Raw genomic sequence first — 14,425 nt, 5'->3', positions numbered from 1 at the left:
ATATTTCCTCCTATTTGTTTTAAAAGCATTTCCATGAAGCTGAATATCAGCAAGAACCACTAAAGCCGGAGTCGGCTATTTTGTAGGTGGTCTGGGACAGAGTCGGCTGATATTCAGCTCTTACCCACCTATGTTAACTGGACAAAGTGGTCCACATAAATGACACCACATAAAACGTAGCCCTATCTTTATGTGGTGTCATTTAGGTAGTTAAGTGCTGAATATCGGGATGCAAAGAACAAACCTTAAAGAAACTGCAGACCGCACAAAACATGGCAGCTAGGCTTATATTTGGAAAAACCCGATTTGAAAGCGCAAAACCCCTCTGAGAAAAGTTACACTGGCTCCCAATTAAAGAATGCACTGCTTTTAAAATCTGCACCCTAGTTCACAAAATCATCTACGGCGAAGCCCAGGGATACATGACAGACTTGATCGACTTACCAACTAGAAACACATCAGAATCAACACAATCATTCCTAAATCTGCACTCCCCAAGCTGTAAAGGACTTAAATACAAATCAACTTACGCATCCAGTTTCTCTTACATAGGCACGCAGCTGTGGAATGCACTACCAAAAGCCTTAAAAACAACATAAGACCACCTAAACTTTCGGAAATCACTAAAAACTAACCTGTTTAAAAAAGGCATACCCTACCGATCCAACTTAAATACCTGATCTCTGCAACACAACAAAACTAAAGTACGTAATGGACGTAACACAACTCTTCCGATGTGCGATTCCCTAATGTGGCTGCGCTACATGAACTTTATCTTACCACAACATCACTTTGTATTTGTTCACACAGCTCCGGTACTATGTAAGCCACACTGAGCCTGCAAATAGGTGGGAAAATGTGGGATACAAATGTAATAAATAAATAAAATATCACACTTAACTGGATAAGGGATAGCCGGCTGCAGAAACTGTGCTCGGACACGACCTGGCATTGAATGTGCAGGTATAACGTCATTGCTGGCCAAAAAAATGCTGACTGCTGCCGGCTGAATATTTAACCCTAAATTTTAATGGATTTAGACATAGATCATTCCACATAAAATTTCTTCTGAGCTGGTATTCACCTAAATAGTTTATTATTTAGACTTCACAACAAACTTGATGGGCCATGATCTTTCAAAATGTATATATTTATTTATTTTAAAAAATTGTACCCTGCTTAAACCTAAGCAGCTAACAAAAAAATGACAATCAATTTTAATAGATTTAGACAAAGCTCATTCCATATAAAAATTCTTCTGACTTGGCATTCACCTGAAAAGTTTAGAAAAAAATCTGTCTCTCTAGATAGGTTAATTCATAGATCCTCTTTCGATCCTGCACTCCAAATCCAGAACAAGTCACAGTACCATGCAAATGCCCCCACAAAAATTCACACCCGCTCCAAAGATCATGTAACTATATGCATGCGTATTACGCTCAGGAAGAAAAATCTACCTAGGTGGATGGGCAACGAAGTCCCACAGAATCAAACAGATTGCAGAGAAAAATGGGAAGTGGACCAAAAACTTCAGAGACTGGGACAGTTGAATCAAGACCTGATAATTTTATTAATGACACAGATCTGTGTTTTGGCCACAGGTCTGCCTCAGGAGTCTCGATGGTATGTTATACCAGGTAGGTCGATATGTATTCAAAAGAACGTAACGGTTTTAAAAAAGACCTTGGACAAGTCTTGCGGTTGGTATCGTAGCAGCGCGTCACATAATGCAGTATACAATGTCAGTGAACAAAAAGACATTTGAAGCAAACAGCTGATCATTGGCCGAAATACAGATCTGTGTCGATTCATTAATAAAAATTATCTGGTCTTGATTCAACTGTCCCAGTCTCTGACGTTTTTGGTCCATTTCCCACTTTTCTCTGCACTACATATTACGCTCATACATCCACATTTTATAAACTATGCACATTCCCTGTAACGCTGCATCAGCTCCACAGAAGCCCTGCCCCCTGAAAATGTCTATATGGAGCTGTACATATAACCTTTACAGCTGTATAAAACAGACTTTACACATGGAAAAACCTTTACAACTTTAGCTCCATTATGTTTTTGATAGCACCACCATTTTAATCCGAGTCACCCAATATTACTCCTTTATTCATATTCCTCAGCTCTGTTTCGTATCTGATGTGGGGAGGTTTTCATTTTCTGTTTTTACATAGTCTATCAGTTCTCCTCCATGCCACCTGTGCAGAGGCATCACCTTACCATACTCCACCAGGAAAGCCCTGTCATTGCATTTGTCTCTCTCCTATTTTTTGATAGAATGTGACTCTTTCAACGAGGGCTCTCCTTCACCATCTCTTCTTGTTTTAGTGTATTTTCAGTTCGAATAAATCCTTTGAAAAGAAGTATGTATATGCAATAAATAAAATCAAGTATTGTGAGGTTGATATTCAGCTGGCTACATCCAGGTAAAGTTAACTAGATAACTTTAATTTTACAAAAATACTCAGCCTGAACCTGTTTGGGCTGAACAGCTGATCTAAACTTTAGGCCTACTATTTAGCCAGTGCAACTTACCCATTCAATTTTGATTGGCCAACACTGAATAATGCTGCCTCCATTCTTTGACCATCAGAACCCCATGAAAGTTATCACAGTGACAAGCATATAAAGCAGAAGAATAATAGACTGTGAAAAGGATATAGTTTAAAGCATAAGATGAGGCTTTAAGAAAAGGCACATCAATTTTTGCTAAAAAAGTATAAAAATGTAAAAAGACAAAAACGTAATAAAATATATAAAATAAAAAATAACTAAAAACAAGTCCCAAAGAGAGCACAGAGCCCAAAATAAGGCAAGCTGATATCTTTAGAAGTCCAGTTAATACTATCGCTTTAATATTGCTTCACAGATTATTATATAATGTTGTACATTCCTTTCTGAAAGATGGATTGCCTAAACCTTGAGCACACTCTGTTTAAATTTCCAGAAACAGCCCTTAATTCATATTCTGCTAGATTACAACCCTACCACAAGCTTTGATTTTGAGTTTTGCACTGAATTAGCATTTTTGGGAAAGTAATAACAGTTTGTATGGTATTTCAGTCTATTTTGAGCTGCAACGAATTAGCCTTTTGGAAAAATGTTCGGCAAGCTGCTATTCTAAGGCTAAAGAACTCTTCTGTCATAGTAGCTGTTGCCAAAATTTCTTTGTTCCCCCGTGCACCAAGAGCTGCCATTCAAATCCCGTGCTTCTGACAAACAGTGCACATCTGGCATGAGTGAGGGAGGCTGAGTTTTCAGGATCAGCTGTCAGTCCAATGAGAACAGTATGGCAGTGAAATATGACTCATACTGACCAGACCATTCTTGGCGTTTTCAAATCCTCCAGTTTTCAAAAGGCTGAACACAAGGAGTCTTTACAACTGCTTCCAGGCAGGGGGTCTTAAACTTTGGAATGAGGTTCAGCCAAGATCTATCTATACAGTATGCTTGCTGCTGGTAGAGGGGAAGATACTCGGCTTTGTTAGTATTAACTACATTCACACATTTTGGCTGGAGAAAGGCTGTTTCTACATACTGCAGTGAAAAAAAAAAAAGACATAAAACCTAGGGACCTGTTTCACAGTAAACATGCCACAAACATGACTGTTCAGTTTGATGGTTATTACAGTATGAAATAAAATCAACAACAAATATTCAGATGAAATGCATCAGCAGAAATATTCCTGTATCAGCATCTCTAAGGTCAAACCAAAACATCCTTAGAAGCACAATGTTTTTATAAGAATTGCTTTCATAGGAACGACTACAAGAGAACATCCGAGTTCTGGTAACAAACTGATATGTTTCTGATAAGCTGCCAATTTATACTCCTATGTGATCATTACGTTCTTAGAATCAGAGGTGTTTTCTTTTACCTCCTGCCAGATCCTTTGAGTTAGAGTGTGCTTGATCTTATTCCTATTTTATAATCTGGTTGTGAAACAAGATTCCTCCTTCTGTGAGATCAGCACTTAGTCGGTGTGTTTGGTTGCTGTGTATTTGACTGCATTGTGCTCTTGTCATTTCAGGTATACTGCTGAAAACTCCTGATTCATTTTCCTTGAGACATGTTCAATCCATCAGCCGGATCATGTGACCCGGCACGTCATTTTTGTACGATTCAAAGTATACTGCTGAAAACTCCCGACTCATTTTACTTGAGACATGCTTGATTCATCAGCTGGGGGTCTACAAAGCTGGCTGTTCATCTTTTCCGGGTAGAAGAAATGAAGGTCAGTTATAATTAGATATTAATATATATTGGGGTCAATATTTAGCATGGTTTAAGTGGGCTTGAGAAAGGCAGATAAAACTACATAAAACCAGTCCTATCCTTCCCAGTTAGGTACCGGCATTGAGTATCAGGTCAGTGCCCGCAATAACTTTGGGGTTTACTGATGACCCAAATATTCAATGATGGAGCCAGGATATGGCCCGTCATTGAAAATCTGGGTCTAATTTAGTGTTTAAAGAAATGCTCCCCACCAGTGGGAGAATACTGACCTGATTCAGTGTATCTGCACTTTAGATGGTAGTATAGGGAGCAATAATCAGACGTTATCCATGCAGAAACCCCATTGGGCTATTTCCGCTCCTTTAGTGCAGATAAGAGCATATACACACTTTCACAACAAGCCTACCTTTGCTGTACGGAAAATAGGGAAAGGGAAATGGGACTTGATATACCGCCTTTCTGAGGTTTTTGCAACTACATTCAAAGCAGTTTACATATATTCAGGTACTTATTTTGTACCAGGGGCAATGAAGGGTTAAGTGACTTGCCCAGAGTCACAAGGAGCTGCAGTGAGAATTGAACTCAGTTCCCCAGGATCAAAGTCCACTGCACTAACCATTAGGCTACTCCTCCACTAGCAACATTCCATGTAGAAGCCTGCCCTTGCAGATCAGCAATGCGGCCTTGTTCTTCCTTTCCCTTGGTTCTCACACTACGAATCCACTAGGTCTGCTGCCTTCTTTTTTTCTGTACCCTAAACTCTGGAATGCCCTTTCCCCCTGACTCTGCTCTCAACTTTCCCTCCCCAGATTTAAAACATCCCTCAAAGCTCACTTTTCAAATTGGCCTTTGGCACCACTCTAAGCTAGCTTGACCGGTGGTTACTGCATGAGAAAATGAACATTTGTTTGTGATATTTGCTGTATTTGAGTACTGTCTCTTTGACATGCATGCCCCCCCTCTACTTTCGTGCATGCCCCCTCTACTTTCATTTATGGATTTCCTTTCCGTCTTTCATTATTGTATGTAAACTGCTTTGACCTCACTTATGTAAAGGCAGTATATCAAGTAAAGAAATAAAACATAAACAAGAACCGCAGTGGCATTTGAAGCTAGTTTCCCTGGATCTTAGCCCGCTGCTCTAAAAGTTTGGCCACTCCTCTACTCTACCTGTTTCTCTGGCTCTTAGCCCGCTGCTCTAAAAGTTGGGCTACTCCTCTACCTGTAACAAAGTCATGTCAACGTACTCTTTGCCAAGTATCAGATTTGAAAGCATAATAGAATCAAAATTAACGGCGGGATGAACAAGGAGCACAGGATTTTAAAAGTTGTAAATGTCATTAAAGATGAAAAACAAAAACCATCATAAAATCCAAAAGCACTGTGCTCCATTGAAGTACCCCTAAGCCCCTCTTTTCATGAGCCCGTTTAGAACATAATCTATTAAAATTGCTGCCTGCAATATGCTTTTTAAATACTTGAGTGAGTCCACATATCCTTGTAAGTTAATTTTGAGTCTAAAGCAATTTATACTGACAGGTACTTATGAGTATACAAAACTCCGAGTTTGTTATCAAGTTACTTGTTCATATGGCATCTGAAAGTAGTGCAAACCAGATGGGATTCATCCATTATTATGTATCCACATAAATTTTCACATCAGATGCAGTTGGTCCAATGGTTAATACTCTTCATTACAGAAACAAAGACATATAAAAAATTATGGCATACAAAGACCACATATATCCTATCCAGTCTGCTCATCCATACCAAACAACAAAACTCTACAATCCCTTCCTTTGCTGGTCTCCATCATCTCAACTGGGAGGCTGTTGCACACATTCACTACCCTTTCTGCAAATAAACATTTCTGTAGATTACTTCCAAGTCTATCCCTTTTCACCCTTATCCCATGACCCCTCATCACAGAGCTTTCTTTCAAGTGAGAGAGGCCTACCTCTTGTACGTTTATACCCTCTCCTGCCTTTCTTCTAAAATATATATATTTAGATGTTTAAAGTTTGTCTCCATAAACATTATGACAAAGACCACTGACTATTTTAATAGTTACTTGTGAAGGGATATATAGACAAGATCCCCTGTCCTCCTAAAGGGACAATAGCCCAAGCCAACTTAACACCAGTATAACTGGGAAACCTAGAGTCAAGGGCAAGGTCCAGGGGAGAAAGTAAAAACCCAAGGCCCACAGAAGAGCACAGAGGCCCAGACTAGGAGGAGGACAAAGGCCCTGGAAGTATGCTCCCTCTGTGTATGTATAAACAGATGATTCTCCTGCTTTGAAGCTTGCAAAAGTAAGACAAGCATTCTTTTTCTTCCATACTGAATAAGATTTTGTTTTGTCCTGAACCTCGGCTCAGTTGGCCTTTATTTATCTAATGGGCTTCACCATGGGCCCAGATATCTCTCTCTATATATATAAATAAATAAATAATGGAGAGGTTAACTACAATAAGGAGAAAAACTATGGGGAAATGGGAGAAAGTATGGGGTGCCCTTGGGGAAGCTCATTGTGGCTAGGGTTGTGATTTGGTGTTTCCTCTTCCCCTCACTCCTTTATCCTGTTCCTCTGGGTAGTACACATAGGGGTAAATTGGAAACATTTTGAGAGTTGCTTTGTATGGAAACTTTACTGACTTGCAGGACTTGGATTGTACCCTGGTTTTGACTTTGTTACTATATTTGTGTTGTTCTTGCATTTAATAAAGACCTCCATTAAATAATCAATAATAATAAAAAAAAACAACAACTAATTTTCCCTAATTGCCAACATTAGGATAAAACGTTATGATGGAGGTTTATAAAATCACTAGTCATATGAAGAAAGTTAGTAAAATACAGTTATTTACCATTTCACACAGTACAAAAACTAGGGAATGCTCAGTGGAAATAACTGCTATCAGATTAAAAAAAAACTGCAGCTCCGTGTGACCTTGGGCAAGACACTTAGTCTAGGCACTGAAGAAGAATGTCAGGAAGTATTTTTTCACGGAGAGGGTGGTGGATGCTTGGAATGCCCTCCCGCGGGAGGTGGTGGAGATGAAAACGGTAACGGAATTCAAACATGTGCAGAAGGAAGGGATCCTCAGGAGCTTAGCCTAGAATGGGTGGCAGAGCTGGTGGTTGGGAGGCGGGGCTAGTGCTGGGCAGACATATACGGTCTGTGCTGGGGCTGGTGGTTGGGAGGCGGGACTAGTGCTGGGCAGACTTATACGGTTTGTGCCGGGGCTGGTGGTTGGGCGGCGGGGATAGTGCTGGGCAGACTTATAGGGTCTGTGCCAGAGCTGGTGGTTGGGAGGCGGGGTTGGTGGTTGGGAGGCGGGGATAGGGCTGGCCAGACTTATACGGTCTGTGCACTGAAGAGGACAGTACAAATAAAAAAGTAGCACATATGAATTTATTTTCTTGGGCAGACTGGATGGACCGTGCAGGTCTTTTTCTGCCGTCATCTACTATGTTACTATGTTATGTTACTTAGGACCCCTTTTATGAAGCGGTGGTAAAAGGGCCCCTGCGGTGGCATCAGTGAGTGGGTTTGCCGCTCGCCAAGTCCTCCTTTTTACCACCACCCGGTAAAAGGTTTTTTTTCCCCCGAAAAGGAAGTGGCAAGTATGGTGAACACTTGCCACATGGCCATTTCCCAGGGAAGTCCTTACCGCCATCTATTTAGGAGGTGGCAGGGGCTCCAGTGGTAACCTGGCAGTAACTGGACAGCATGCGGGGCTGCCTGATTACTGCTGGGTAAGCCCCTGCGCTAAAAAAAATAAAAGTATGTTTTCAGCACCAGAAATTGCACGCAGTGGGGGCAGGAACTACTGCCGGGCTCCTGCGGTAGTGCCAGACTGGCACGCAGCAAAGGGGCCCTTAACCCTCCATTGCCTCAGATACAAGCTCAGATTGTGAGCCCTCCAGGGGCACAAAAATATCTACTGTACCAGAATGTACAACACTTCAATAGCTTTTGGGCTTGCAGGTGGTATATATAAGAAATAAAAAAGGGAGGTTATTAACGTGGGTTACTGTTACTTGAGGTTATTTTAGCCCGAGTTATTTTAACACAGGGTATCACTGCATAAAATGGAATGCTGTGCTAAAAACAACACGACTTAACATATATAGTAAATGACACAGTAAATGATGGCAGATAAAGACCTGTACGGTCCATCCAGTCTGCCCAACAAAATAAACTCATTTTACATGGTATGTGATACTTTATATGCACACCCGAGTTTGATTTGTCCATGCCATTCTCAGGGCACAGACCGTAGAAGTCTGCCCAGCACTCTTCTTGTACTAAAAGTTCTGAAGCTCATGTTGAAGCCCCTTACAATTTACACTCAAGCCCATCCCTATCTATTCAGTCACGATCAGGGCGTAGACCGTAGAAGTCTGCCCAGCACCGGTTTTACTTCCCAATTACCGGCATCGCCACCCAATCTCCGCTAAGATTCCGTGGATCCATTCCTTCTAAACAGGATTCCTTTGTGTTTATCGCACGCATGTCTGAATTCCATTACTTGTGGTAAAATAATCCAACTTAACAGAAACCCACATTGATAACTCCCCCCCAATATTAAAACAAATAAAATAAAAAAGTATTTCTTTTGTCAAATTACACTATGAAATTTGTTGCTGAAGAGAATTTGATCAACGCTAATAATAGAGCTGTGCTTTTGTTTGCACTGAAATAGGAAATCTTGAAAACATTTTCTGATTTGTTCCTTTGACAACTACCCTACAAAAAGCAAATGCACCCATCTGATCCTGCTCTTGCTATTGCCTATGTACAAATTTCCCAACTCATTTTACATTCACGTGTATATATTTTATAAAGGATGTGTGTAAATTCTAACCCCTCCCCATCGCCACCTCCCAGGAATACCTCCACTTAGTCTGGGTAAACTTATGCACATATTTTTACCTATATATAGTCTGGGCAATTTGAAAGAAGCAATTTATGTGCACAACCCTCTGTTTTATGTGTAGATATTTCTTTTAAAAGTATTTCCTTAAAAATGATGTGTCCTCTGGGAATGTGTACTTGTCAGAGTGCACATTTGGTTCATTAGTGGGCTTTAGAAAATTTGGTGTACACTAATTCGATTTAAAATGTATTAAGTCAATTAGCAGCCAATTCAATAAATGGTGCCAAAACTTAGGCGCCATAAAAATTCAGTGCTATTCTACAAAGGGTGTGCGTCTTACACAGAACAGTGTTTAGCGCAGATCCCAGACTTAAATCTGCTAAAATCTGGTATAAATGCCGGCGCACAAATTAGGCGTGGTTAGGCAGTATTCTGTGGAACACCCCCGACACGCTCACGGCCACGTCCTCTTTTGAGATACACTCCATGGGATTTAGGCACCAAGCCTTATAGAATAGTGTGCATCCAGATGTGTGCGAAAATTTTAATGAGTGCCAATTAACATCAATAACTGGCTGTTAGCACCCAATTACTGATGGTTCATAGCGCATCATTCAATTTATTTGTGCACGCATCTCGGAAGCGTACAGTTTTGGGCACCATATATAGAATCCGGGGGTTAGTGTGCGTTAAAAATTCTGTGCACAAAAATATTTTATTGAAATGGCCATATTAAATGAACTGGGAAAAAGCCCAAATGATCCGAAACAAACCAAGAATGTTTGTCTTGTGCACGTCCCTAATGCTCTCTTTGGCTAGAAAAAAGGTGAATCCATACACATCTTGGTTTTAACCATCAAAAGTTCAATTTTTCCATCTCCCTTAATATTCTGTATCTGCCACGCCTATAAGACAGATATCACTCACAGCGATGTAATATTGGTAAAAACAAATGTTACCTCCCAGTGGGTGAAGACCAGCTGTGGACTAGCCAGGCCACTAGTCCTCTTCCTAATTTCGTCAGCGAAGCCAAAGCTTTCTGCCACTGGCAGCACAGCCTTGATAATGAAAATGTCTGTTCCTTCCTTCATCTCTTCCAGTAAGACTCGACCTTCTCTTTTTGACAAGACAGCATAGACACGACCTGCAAAACCACGGGTCGGATTAATTCATTGAGCCTTTACATCCTTTAGACAGACCAATTTGTACTGTGGGACGGCAAGTGCACGAAGTAGGCTTTATAGGCCTGGACGTTTAGCTTGAAAGAAAGCTGTGCCATATGGGCTCAATTCAACCAAATCTGGGTTTTGAAAACATTTTTGGAACAAAGATATTTAAAATGCAATTTTCAGTAACCTTCCTAGTGTGATGTACATGGGTATTTTCATATCCACGTACCTGGTCTGGAACTTTGCAGCTGCTTTTTTTTTTTGTGGATGGAGGAAAAGAGGAAAAAGTACACGTGTAGATATGAAAATACTGCTCTGTAAGTGTATGATTTAATTTGAATAGAAATAGTATTTATACCCCCATTTTAACCCTTAGTTGGGTTACAGATGCTTAATAAGATAAAATGTAGAGTATAATACCTCCTCCCCCCCCCCCCAGTTAAAACACAGCTCAGCGAATGCTCATTTTTTATGCAGCTAAAGGTACAAGTGTTGGGAATCCCACATATACTTCTTAGCAATTTTCAGACAGGCCAATTTACACAGGTAAATGGTTTATAAAATTGATCTCTAGCTGTTTAAACGTAATTATTTTTAAAGGGTTAGCTACTAAGGTGTGTTACAGCAATAACAGAGGTTATTTGCCTCTTAACATGTGTTAAATAGCAATAAAGTGCACTATACTACCGTAATACATGTTTAAGTTATTGCAGGATACATAATGAGATGCACAGCATGCATAACACCATAGTATTACATAAATTTAATAATGCAGCCTGCAGTAAAACTCTGCAAGCTGTAATATTCCTGGAAAAATAACACTAGTTCAAAGCTGCCAATAATTTTCCTTAGGGGAGCATCAGGACATGAATATGTGACCTGATACTCTAGACAACATTCTTAGAGGCCAATGGTAATTTGACTCCTGCCCCCCCCCCCCCCCCCCGCCAAAGGGAGTGTCTCCGGTGTCGAGGGTTAAGGGCCAGGATTGACCTCCAGTTGCTCTTGCCTCCTTTGGCACTGGCTGACTCCTAGCAGTAATCTCACGGGACTACCACTAGGAGTCAGGCTGTCATATAAAGTGGTAGGGGTCCGATAGCAAGGGAGGGGTGCAATTACTTACCACCTTTAAGGATGTGTTCTCTGAATGTTTTGGGACCGATGCCTTGTTTACCCCTACCGAACTTGGCATTCGCCTTTACGGCATTTTGTAAGCCACATTGAGCCTGCTAATGGGTGGGAAAATGTGGGATACAAATGTTACAAATAAATATATAAATAATGTAGCTTATGAAGCTGACCACGGGAGTCACTAACCTGTGGTACTGAGATACCACAGAACAGTGACTTCTGTGGTAAATTAAAGTATGATAAAACACAAATTTTTTCCACACCTTAGTAACTATCTCCCTTAATTTGAAAATAAAAACATGGTTCACAAGCCCTATGTATCTTATGAAAAGTAAATAAAAATCCCTTTAAGTGGGTTTTTAGGCTGGGGTTTACTTGGAATAGACAACATGTTTATGGTTTCACTTCAATATGCCTGACTCTTATTATCCCTTTCCAGACAAACAGTTGCATATCCAATACCACCAGCATCTGGAACTGAGTGCACTAAGCCCCATGTGAATGCTCCTACTGTGAATAGAGATCAAACCAAGGGCAAGAAGTCAAAAACGCTTGCCCACACTTTATTCATGAAACTAGAATTTACATGGTGTGGTTCCAAAAGTATCAATTGGGGAAAATGGAAAAGAAAAGAATAGAATAGCAGAAATTCTATTCTCTAGCCCTGTAAAAACGTCAACCTCATGGTTTGAAAAAATTTACAAGGAATATTATAGGGGAGCAAAGGCAAGATCACATGTAGGGCAGATAACAAAAGAACTTGGGCCCAATAACTGAGCAAGCATCATCACTGGTGCTTAAATTCAAACATACAGAAGGTAATTTTATAATTTAGTATGTATGTGACAATATATGCATGTAAAATAACTTCCATGAAATCAGACACACGTAAAAGTATGCATGTTGGCATGAATGCACATACTTTTACAATATGCATTGCCAGGGGCACAGTCTGGGCAGATCGTGACAGGAGTTGTAATGTATGCATATTGATTATAAAATAAGCTAATCTAGGCACATACTTGCGTACTTTATGCTCAAACCTTTTTGTGGGCACCTTCAATGTAGGAGCTATATTGCTGCTTGATTTGTGCTAGTATTTTATAAAGGCACAATGATACCTACTGGCGTGTGTCTTCCTGCCCAATTAACCTAGACGACCTGATATAAAATCACCCTCATAGTAATGTAGTAGATGATGGCAGATAAAGACCTGTGCAGTCCATCCAGTCTGTCCAAACAAGATAAACTCATAGCATAAGGTATGATGTGATACTACATATGCATACTTGATCTTGATTTATCCTTGCCATTTTCAGGGCACAGACCGTAGAAGTCTGCCCAGCACTGGCCTGGTTCTCCAACTTCTGAAGTTGTCACCGAAGTCCCACTCCAGCCCATCTAAATCTGTCCTGTCACAATCAGGGCACAGACCGTAGATGTCTACTACTACTTAACATTTCTAAAGCACTACTAGGGTTACGCAGCGCTGTACAATTTAACAAAGAAGGACAGTCCCTGCTCGTAGGAGCTTACAATCTAAAGGACAAAATGTGCAGTCAATCAAGTTGGGGCAGCAGTCTAGACTTCCTGAATAGAGGTGACACGGTTAGGTGCCGAAGGCAACATTGAAGAGGTGGGCTTTGAGCAAGGATTTGAAGATGGGCAGGGAGGGGGCTTGACGTATGGGCTCAGGAAGTTTATTCCAAGCAAAGGGTGAGACGAGGCAGAAAGGGCGGAGCCTGGAGTTGGCGGTGAAGGGTACTGAGAGGAGGGCCTTGTCCTGTGAGCGGAGGTTACGGGCAGGAACGTAAGGGGAGATGAGGGTAGAGAGGTAATGAGGGGCTGCAGATCGAGTGCATTTGTAGGTTAGTAGGAGAAGTCTACCCAGCACTGGCCTATCTGTCCAGCCACGAACTAAAGTCTGATTTTGCATATAGCATTTAGGTAGGAATTCGGATGTTCACAATTCTTATTTTACAAAATGTTCTGCTGAACTATAAAGAGCGCTGAACTTGGAATGCTCTTTAGAAAATAGTGCTGAGCACTGATTTTTCCCAGAGCCCAAATTTGGGCACCATTTACTGAATCTAGCCCTATACATGTATGTTAGTCGAACTATGCAATAGTCAGCGGTATAAGCGATATATGCAACCAGCTCCTGCACTTTATGCCTGGGATATACCATGCTATGGTATGTTCCTTGTGTCAAAGAAGATAGAGAAATATTTACATGCATACAGAAGAGTACAGAGTAGAAATGCGAGAGTATGAGGCTTACATTAGGATAACACACATGATGTGAATATACAGGGTTAATAAAGGCATGAAGGTTGGTCAAAATTATTACTATTAAAGGAGGGCTTTGCAATACCCACTGGGAAAAGTGACATCAGCTTTTCCATGTAGGGTAAGGTTGGTAACAGAAAGTACTAGAAAATGATTTGATCCAGCCAGCTCTTTTTTTTTTTTTTTTAATCAAAATTTGAAACATAGTTCCTATTAAATGTGATCCCATAGGAAATAATGGGAGAAACGTTTGTGCAGCAATATTTTGTCTCCCGGTTACTCTTTTCTCAGGAAAGAGTAATATTTGGACCTGAGGGCTTCTGGAGCTGAACTTAAAGGCTGTGGCGGCCACGTTACAAGCGCATGTTTTAAAAGTCCCAATCCTGGCAAATTATGGGGGCCTTTTACTAAGCAGTGGTAAGCACTAATGCAGCACTTTTCAATCAGTGTGCCGTGGCTCATCCCTAGGTGTGCCGTGGGAGTTGGGCCAGCTTAATTTGTGCCAAAATGGAGTATGTTTTCTTGTCTCTAGAAGTCATGGCAGGGAGAAGGGATTCATACACCCTGTTCGCACCAACCCTGGATCTTTCTCTCTGATGTAACTTCTCGCTCTCACACAGGCAGGAAGTGTCAGACAGAAAGCTCCAGGGTTGAAACGAGCAAATTGCATGAATCCCTGCTCGCTGCCATCGACCACTAGAGAC

At 40.9% G+C, this 14,425-nt stretch overlaps 1 protein-coding gene across 1 annotated transcript in view; it reads right to left on the bottom strand.

The window, feature by feature from the left end:
- Nucleotides 1-14,425, bottom strand: part of EFL1 (elongation factor like GTPase 1) — a 446,854-nt gene that overhangs the window by 66,099 nt on the left and 366,330 nt on the right. Inside the window, 1 exon segment of the mRNA XM_030189629.1 lies at nucleotides 10,092-10,276. Within this exon segment, the coding sequence (XP_030045489.1) occupies nucleotides 10,092-10,276 (185 nt within the window).

This window comes from Microcaecilia unicolor, chromosome 1, assembly GCF_901765095.1.
Source record: "Microcaecilia unicolor chromosome 1, aMicUni1.1, whole genome shotgun sequence".
Classification (NCBI taxonomy): Eukaryota; Metazoa; Chordata; class Amphibia; order Gymnophiona; family Siphonopidae; genus Microcaecilia; species Microcaecilia unicolor.
This window is presented reverse-complemented; position numbering and strand designations above follow the sequence as displayed.